The following is a 9,833-nucleotide window of genomic DNA, read 5'->3' on the forward strand; positions in this document are numbered from 1 at the left end:
GTGTAGATGACTATCGGCACACCTTGCCTCCTGAAACAAAGTGGCCTGAGTACTTTCCAGAGTTGATTTATATTTATAACAACCCCCACATTCATCCACGGGCTTTTCCCTGTGTTATCTCCTCTTTGAACGGAAGGGAGAACAGACTAATGAAGGATTCCTCAGTCCAGTGTAAGCTACAAGCTTCTTTCCACGTAAATAATGTAAATAGTTCTTTGTTTGTCCTCAATTCCTCTATTGTTCATCATGGCCTGATGCCAGTGGAATAAAGAATTTCTGTGTCATGATGTTCAAGTCACTTTGCAGGGGGTAGTTCTGTCTTTGCATAATAGTGCAAAAGGACTGACATCTGATCAGCCTCCAGCTCTCCAGATTTTCATTTGGAAAGTTGAGAGACATATAGCAGGCAACTGATCCAGTATAGGAGAAGGTGAGGACTGCAGATGCTGGAGATCAGAGCAGAAAAATGTGTTGCTGGAAAAGCGCAGCAGATCAGGCAGCATCCAAGGAACAGGAGAATCGACATTTCGGGCATAAGCCCTTCTTCAGGAATGAGAAAGGTGTGCCAAGCAGGCTAAGGTAAAAGGTAGGGAGGAGGGACTTGGGGGAGGGGCGTTGGGAATGCGATAGGTGGAAGGAGGTTAAGGTGAGGGTGATAGGCCGGAGAGGGGGTGGGGGCGCGTTGTTGGTTGGGTTTACTCTGTCACCCTACGTCAGACTCAACCTGATGTTTCGGTGAATATTGTACACTTCTTTGCATCAAGTTTATCAGCATTCAGAACTTTTCCCACTGACTTCAGAATTTAGTACTTAGAAAATAGGAGCGTGCTGTATCATCTGTCATAACAATTAATGACTAAGGTATCTATGTTAATTTACATTTAATAATTAATTCAGTTTATATCTGGGGGGGATATACAAATATCCATCTGCATTTGTTTTTAAATCCATCAAACAAAATAAAATGCAGGCAAAACATGAATTAAAATAAACTGGATCCATTAAGCAGCTTTATAAACAGAAAATCACTTGTTTCAGTAAAACACAGCTGCCAATTTTCTTTGATCTAGCATCATTAAAATATCTATGAATTCACACTGCTGAGTATTAACAACAGAGCTGTATTTCCAGGTCTAAGATGCTCCACACCACATCTGTCGCCTCTCCTTTTGATGAAAGGACAAAATTTTGAAAAAGAACAGGAACAAAGTTCCTTTCTCAGAAAAGCACTCTAACAATTGTACATCAATTCTGTAAATTGACAAGAAAAAATCTGGCTGTACCTAATGTATATGTGCCTCACCAAGAACCCATGACCTTGTGTAAAAATGGGTAAATATTCCAAGCAAAAATGAATACTGACTTGATGGTACATGGTTCATAGTTGTATTTTCTCCATCGCGCAGAAACAAGAATTCGGCTGTGGACAACTGGTCGAATCTAGAAAGATAAAGCAGAAGGTTAATGCATTTTACAGTGTCCTTCAACTGTTCCAATATGTTAACTATTGTAAAGGACTAGTAGTTAACATAATTTCATGCAAATTTATCCCAATGCCCCCAAAACAATGCAAATACAAGAAAATTATAAATTAGTCCCAGTGAAAGAGAATATATACATTTTAATCACACAAAATACAGGATATTCAGGAAACCTTTGGCCTTCCTTAAAAAGCCTCTTACAAAACAACGCTTATGTCAGTAATAGTCATGTGGTAGATAAAAACAATGACTGCAGATGCTGGAAACCAGATTCTAGATTAGAGTGGTGCTGAAAAAGCACAGCAGTTCAGGCAGCATCCGAGGAGCAGGAAAATCGGCGTTTCGGGCAAAAGCTGATGAAGGGCTTTTGCCCAAAACGTCGATTTTCCTGCTCCTCAGATGCTGCCTGAACTGCTGTGCATTTCCAGCACTACTCTAATCTAGAAAATAGTCATGTGGTATCAAAACTAAGGCAAATGATGTCCTGATGGGCAGAGACTGACAATATTTTCTGTCATTAAGTTTATTAGCTTACCATAGGTCAGCATAGAAGCAAGGTGGATCATTAAAATTGGCAGCTCAGGGTTATGCTTGTGGTCAGAGCTAGCGTGTTACACAGAAGTGGTCACCCAATCAGCTGGTCTCCCCAGCATACAGGAACCGTGAATACCATCTATTAAACTGGAGGAAGTACAATTGAGTTGTTGATTCATTTAGAAGGAATGTCTGGAGCCTAGGACTGTAAGGGAAGGACGTGAAAGGGCAGGAATGTTATCTCTTACTTTTATACAGGAAGGTGCCATAGAAATGGAAAAGTTATCATAAGTGACTGGGTGACTATGTCAGACTCAACTCTGTACCTGATGTTTATATTGATGTGAATATTGTATGCTTTTATGCATCAAGTTTATCTGCACTCAGAACCTTTCCCACTGAATTTAGAATTTAGTACTTAGAACGTGGCAGTACATTGTATCGTATGCTAATATGATGCAACAATTAATAAATAAGGTATCTATGTTAACATACATTTCACAACTAAGTGGACCAAGATCTGATGGAGGGAACAGCTCTATGGAATGCAGAAAGGGAAGGACAGGGATTTTTTTGTGGTAACATCACATTGGAGTGGCAAAAATGGCCTTTACTCAATTTGTTCTGGTTTTCTTTGCAAAAATGTCTTCACCTTCAAAAGTGATGCCTACAGACATACTTGCTCCAATTCTGGAATTTCTCTCTAAAGCCAGTTGCAGTTTTAACCCATAGCTTTTCTTTGACTGATGGAACAGTGAACTGAACTAAACATACAATGGAATTAAAGTGCCAGAGAGTGATTACTGATATCAAAGAACAGATGAAGTGTCTTAGTAAAATTCCTGTGCAAAATAGATGTGAAGAGAATCAGCATTTACAGCAAAATGTGTTCACTTTCAAAAATAGCCACTGAAGAGACTTGCCCAGTTCTGTCTGTGATTCTCTAGCCACACCACTTAATAATTACATTGTAGGCAAGACATTTTCAAAGTATGAAAGTGATTCAATGAGATAACAGGGGAGCACAATTATTAATGTTTCCATTTACAGAAAGAAATAGCGTATAACAAGCTGAAACAGAATGAATTATCTTAAATTAATTCACTTAACAAGAGTGATAACACATATATGAGATTGCAGTATTTGATATTTTTGCTTTTATTCTCCATTTAGGGAGATAACTAAAATCACACCAGAATGACTTTTCAGTTTTGTCATTCAGCAATTTTAACATTATCATTATGCTGTTAAGCACAGCTCACCTATCTGGACTGAAGTGTTGCCTTAAAGTGAATAATAATCTAAACTTTAAAACCGTGATGGAAATTGAATCTAAACAATCGTCCACCTTTAGACAACCTAATTTGTAGATTATAAATGAATATACAGAACATACAAAAAAAACTTTGTAAAGGAAACCTTATAACGTTATATTCCCAAGTACTAAGGTGTAGATGTTACTGCTGTTACTGATGGTGCTGGAGTTTTCTTAAAATAGCACAAAAAGCTTAAAAGGGGAAAAAAAACAAACTCACAAACTTGTTCGAGATTTTTGAAGAAGTGACAAAGATGATTGATGAGGTCAGGTCGGTAGATACTGTCTATATTGAGCATGGCCTTTGACAAGACCACTAATGGCAGGCTGATACAAAAGATGAAGTCACATGGGATCCATGGTGAGTTGGCAAGATGAATACAGAACTGGCTTAGACATAGAAGATAGAGAGTAGTGGTGGAAGGTCTGTCCCAGCACTAATTCCTGCGGAACCCCACTGACTGGAGATCTGTGACGACTAGGGTCCCATAGTAACCAGTGCTGGGATCCTCAGGTTTGTAACATATATACGTGATTTGGGTGAAAATGTCAGTGGCCTGATTAGTAAGTTTACGGATGACACAATGATTGAGGGAGCTGTGGGTAGTGGGGAGGATTTTCAGAGGATATAGCAAACTACAGCTGGAGATAGGTAAGCTGGAGACTTGGGCAGGGAAATGACAGTTGGAGTTTAATCTCGATAAATACGAGGTGATGCACTTTGGAAGATTTAATGGAGGAGGGAAGGATACAGTAAATGGCAGAATCTTTAGCAACATCAATATACAGATTGAGCTAGGCCACAGTTCTCTGAAAGTAGCAACACATGTGGATAAGGTGGTCAAGAAGGCATTTAGCATGCTTGCCTTCATCGGTCAGGGCAACGAGTAAGAAAATCAACGGCATGATGCAGCTGTATAGAATTTCAGTTAGACCACATTTAGAATATTGTGTACAGTTCTGATTGTTACACTTCCAGAAGAAAGTGAAGGCTTTGGAGAGGATACAAATTTGCCAGGATATTCTCTGGCTTTGGGAGGCTTCAGTTATGAGGAAATATTGGGCAAACTTGGTTTGTTTTCACTTGAATGTTGAAGGATGGGGAGGGAGATTTGATAGAACGTTTACAAAATTATAAAAAGAATGGATAATTGGAGTCTTTTTTCTCAGGGTAGAAACATCACTTATTAGGGGATATAAGTTTAAGGTAAAAAGGGATAAGTTTAAAGGGGGTGTGAGAGGCAAGTTTTTTAGATAGATGGTGGTAAGTGCCTGGAGTGGGCTGTCAAAAGAGGTAGTGCAGGTGGATACCTTAGCAACACTTAAAAGGTATCTTGACAGATATACGAATTGGCAGGGAATAGAGCGTTACGGATTACAGAAAGGAAAAGGTTTTTAGTTTAGAAAAACATCGTGTCAGTGTACAATCTTGGGCCGATGGGTTTTTCCAGTGCTATACTGTTCTTTGTTCTTTGAGAACAGTATGGGAGTGCTACACTGTCAGCGGTGCATTAAACGGACACTACATCAACCTTCAGAATTACTTGTCAAGCTTCTTTAGCTTTATTTTGAAGAGCAAGGGAGTTCTGCACATTTACTCAGACAATATTTATCCCTGAGCATTGAATTAGATGAAGTGTTTATTATCAACTTGCTTTTTGTGGGAATTTGTTGTGTTCAAAACAGCAGCTACTGTCCTAACATACGACAGTGAATATAATTCCAAAGTAGAATACATTGCAACAGGTAAAGACTGCATCTGCAGAAACTCACCATTTCATTTGTCTTTTTTTGTGGCTTCTTTGTCGTGATTTGCAAGTAACTGAAAGAAAAAAAAGAGTGGTATTCTGTAAGATTCAACAGCATGACACATTTAACCAAGTTTGTAACAATCAGCAGTTCGGTATTCATTTTTACAATTATAGGTTATCTTTATTATTATTGTGCAAAAATATATTTTATTGTCAAAACTATTTACTTGGATTTTTGTAGCATTTTTTGTTGCTCAACATGTAATTGAAATTATTTCTTTTTCTGAATTACTTTGATTTATGCTTTTTTCTGTATTTTGCTGTTTATATTCATGTAACCAGGTCAACTCCATGATTTATTTTCAAACAACTCCACCTGACACAAGCACACCAATATATTCTAATTTGTCAACTAATACAAGGCAATATGTTTCGCTTAAATCTCTTGCCAGAAGTCACATTTATCACTCTTCAAGCAAACAACCAGCCTCATAGTTTTGGGTCTTTGCAAAGAGAAAATGATAGTTTATTTTAGCAGGGCTCCAACCTTCATAGAAATTGAACTGATGGAGTTAAGTGGGGCGGTTAGCTCAGTTGGCTGATTTGCAATATAGGGCAATGCCAATAGCGTGAGTTCATTTCTTCCACCGGCTGAGGCTACCATGAAAGACTCTCCTCTGAACCTCTCAGCTCACTTGAGGCATGGTACCCTCAGATTAAACCACCAACAGCTTTTTCTCCCCATTGAGAGAGCAACCATATCGTCTGATAGGTCTCCCTCCTATCGGAAGGATGTTGTGAAATTTGAAGGCTTCAGGAAGATTTACAAGGATGTTGCCAAGGTTGGAGGGTTCGAGCTATAGGGAGAGGCTGAATAGGCTGGGGCTGTTTGCTTGGAGTGTCAGAGGCTGAGGGGTGACCTTATAGAGGTTTATAAAATCATGAGAGGCATGGATAGGGTGAATAGACATGGTATTTTCCCTTGGGTGGGGGAGTTCAAAACTGGAGGGCGTAGGTTTAAGGTGAGAGGGGAAAGATTTAAAAGATGCCGAAGGGGTAACTTTTTGACGCAGACACTGGTGGGTGTATGGAATGAGCTGCCGGAGGAAGTGGTAGAGGCTGGTACAATGGCAATATTAAAAGTTATCTGGATGGGTATATGAATAGGAAGGATTTAGAGGGATATGGGCCAAGTGCTGGCAAATGGGACCAGATTAATTTAGGATATCTGGCGGCATGGACGAGTTGGACCGAAGGGTGTGTTTCCATGCTGCAGAATAGCTGCATAACTCTGAGTGCTTATCATTGTCATTGGTGCTTCCATCCATATGATCAGAGTGTATGGACTAATTAAGGGCTTAAGTGGTCTAAGTGTGTGTGAGCGTATCATCTTCTGTTCTAACAAGAATAGTGTTGTAGAGTAAACAAGATGAAGCTAATTGCATCTCTGCAACTCTTTATTAGCTATAAGAATAGTTCTACATTACAACAAAGACTGTCGGGAGGACTTTGCCTTATGTCTGTGTGCTTTAATATCCCAATTTAGTCTCCCACTATGTCCTCATGTCATCACAAAGTGGTGGTGCTTATTGCAAATAATTATGTATTAACTTTTTCTCCCCCATATACAACACTTTAATAGTTAGATGGTTGTTTTTTTAACCAGTGCAGACACGATGAGCCAAAGGGCCTTTTGTGGTCTCCTCTACACTGGGGAGATGAAACACAGATCATTTTGTCCTTGGTTCTGTCTATAAAAATGACTCTGAGCTTCCTGCTGCCAACCACTACAAAATAACACCATGCCCCTGTCTGACATCTCTCTCTCTCAGGCTTGCTACAGCGATCCAGTGCAAGCTGCAAGAACTGCATCTCGTCGTCCACTTGGTGACCCAGCAGCCTTCAGGACCCAATATCAAGTTCAATACTTTTAGAATTTGAATGGTTCCCACTGTGTCCTTTATCCACGCCAACACTCAGGCCCTGTCATAGTTCTGAAGAAGAGTCACTGGACCAAAAGTGTTAACTCTGCTTTCTCTCCTGACAAATGCAGCCAGCCCTGTTGAGTTCTTCTGGCAATTGTTGTTTTTGTTTCTGATTTCCAGCAACCGCAGTTTTTTTGTTTTTTTTATTTCTGTCATGACATGGGCTGCTTTCGGCACAACCAGTCCGTTTTTACTTACTCATGGTCCCAATTATCAACGTTTCTTCTTTACTGACTTACTATCAGCGAACCCTTTATCTGCCTAACTTTCTTTCTTCTCTCTAGGCTGTATCTTCACCTAACCACTCACTCCTTTCTGCCACTGCCTGTCAACAGCATCAATTTTACCTTTTCCTAGCTGCTATCAGTTCTGAAGAAGGGTCCCTGGACTCAAAATATTAACTATGTTTTCTCTCCACAGTTGCTGCCACACCTGCAATTTCAATTTTGTTTCAGATCTTCAGCATCCTCAGTTCTTCATTTTATTTTTTACCTTTTCCTGTGCTGCATATGTCTATGACTCTATCATCCACCCAAACATTATTTCTATAGTAACTATCATTGTTATGTATTTGTTGATACAGTTAGATCAAGCCGTGCTCTCACTATCAACCAAGTCTTTGACTTTACAAATTCAGACAATCTCGAGGTTTCACTGTTCTCCCCAAAAGTGTTCTCTTCAAATGTTGAAGAATGATAGTTGTTATAGAATGTCTTTTTGACAGTCTGAGATATAAGATTCACTTCTGGCCTTTAATCACTTTTACTTGTCAATGGGGGACATCATTACTGCCTTAGCAGACTCATTATTTTATGGCGGTACCTTGAATCTTTGAACTTTTTTGGCTTCTTCTTAGTGGTCTTCAATGTGAATCAGTGGATTTATGTTCTCAGTTCACCTGAATGTCTATGCTGAAGTAGACAGACTTATTGCATCAACTTGTTGATTGGTTCCACCCCTTTCTGAGTTCTGCAGAGGCTGTTCACTCCGCGACTCCTCACCCCCCACCAACCCACCCTCCACTCCCGGCATCTTCCCTTGCCACCACAAGAGGTGCAAAACCTGTGCCCACACCTCCCCCCTCACCACCATCCAAGGCCCCAAAGGATCTTCCACATCCGACAGAGATTTTCCTACACCTCCACACGCGTTCATCTATTGTGTCTGTTGCTCATGATGTGGTCTCCTTTACATTGGGGAGACAGGACACCAACTTGCAGAACATTTCAGAGAACATCTCTGGGACACACGCACTGAGCAACCCCACCACCCTGTGGCCAAACACTTCAACTCCCCCTCCCACTCCACCAAGGACATGCAAGTCCTGGGTCTCCTCCACCGCCAAATTCTAGCCACCCGACACCTGGAGGAAGAAGACCCCATCTTCTGCCTTGAGACCCTCCAACCACACAAGATCAATGTTGATTTCACCAGTTTCCTCATCTATCCTCCCTCCACCTTATCCTAGATCCAACCCTTCAACTTGGCACCGTCCTCTTGAACTGTCCTACCTGTCCATCTTTCTTCCCACCTACCTGCTCCACCCTCCCCTCTGATCTATCACTATCACCCCCAACTTCATCTACCTATCACATTCACAGCTACCTTCCCCCATCTCCAACCTCCTCTGATTTATCTCTCAGCCCCCTTGGGCTCACTCCCCAACCATCCCCCTGCACCATCCCCCCCACATTCCTGATGAAGAACTTATGTTCAAAACATCGACTCTTCTGCTCTGCGGATGCTGCCTGACCGGTTGTGTTTTTCCAGCTCCACATTTTTTGACTCTGATCTTCAGTATCTGCAGTCCTCACTTTCTCCTTCTCTCTTATTCACCCTCAACAACTGAAATATTGGTGAAACTACATTGTGCAATTCCTCCATTATGTAACTTGAAGATTTCCCCTTGTTTGGTGCAATATCAATTCTGGTTGTTGAGGATTCTACTTTATAAAGTCATGGGATAAGATATTCACCTTTAGCTGGTGCCTTCCCAGACATTTCAGCATTTAATGTGTGACTGGAGTTTGCCATAACGCTTAGTCAATGGGTTGTGTTGCCAGCTGACTCATTTCAATTTTAGATGTTTCAATTGTCTGAAGTACCATATACTGTTTAGCTCCTGTCACTTTGTTTGCCTTTCTTCTCAGAGTGTGTTAGCACTTGGACTCTAAGCTCCCTACAGTTTTGAAAGCAGTGGAAAACATTTCCATCAAACCAAGTTAATCACAGCTTTCCATCACATCGGCAATTTGAAACAAATTTCTTATTCCAATATAATTAACCTCAGAGGGTACTGTTTTTTGTCTAGATTCCACCTTGAGCTTACAAAACCCTGTAAAATCTTCTATTGGCTGTTCCCTGACTTGTAAACCTTCACACTCTTTGAATCAGATTGAGATCCATGCATTTCTTTTTGGTCAGGAGTGAGAATTCCTGATTTCGAAGCACATACATACATATTATGATTTTCCCTTAGCCGTTCTGGTGTAGGTATCAAACTTAGAAAATACAAATGTATCTATTCACGGCACGGTGGCACAGTGGTTAGCACTGCTGCCTCACAGCGCCAGAGACCCGGGTTCAATTCCCGACTCAGGCGACTGACTGTGTGGAGTTTGCACATTCTCCCCGTGTCTGCGTGGGTTTCCTCCGGGTGCTCCGGTTTCCTCCCACAGTCCAAAGATGTGCAGGTCAGGTGAATTGGCCATGCTAAATTGCCCGTAGTGTTAGGTTAAAGGGGTAAATGTAGGGGTATGGGTGGGTT

General features: G+C 40.9%; 1 protein-coding gene across 9 annotated transcripts in view; it reads right to left on the reverse strand.

Moving 5' to 3' along the window:
• LOC122541600 (doublecortin domain-containing protein 2) overlaps positions 1 to 9,833 on the reverse strand; it is a 128,217-nt gene that overhangs the window by 103,736 nt on the left and 14,648 nt on the right. For all 9 annotated transcript variants that reach the window (XM_043678504.1, XM_043678520.1, XM_043678468.1 and 6 more), the window contains 2 exons: positions 5,104 to 5,152; positions 1,364 to 1,440 (listed from right to left, as the gene is read on the reverse strand). In XM_043678504.1, coding sequence (XP_043534439.1) covers positions 1,364 to 1,440; positions 5,104 to 5,152 — 126 coding nt within the window. The remainder of the gene's footprint in view (positions 1 to 1,363; positions 1,441 to 5,103; positions 5,153 to 9,833) is intronic.

The sequence above is a fragment of the Chiloscyllium plagiosum genome, chromosome 3 (genome assembly GCF_004010195.1).
Source record: "Chiloscyllium plagiosum isolate BGI_BamShark_2017 chromosome 3, ASM401019v2, whole genome shotgun sequence".
NCBI classification, from domain to species: domain Eukaryota; kingdom Metazoa; phylum Chordata; class Chondrichthyes; order Orectolobiformes; family Hemiscylliidae; genus Chiloscyllium; species Chiloscyllium plagiosum.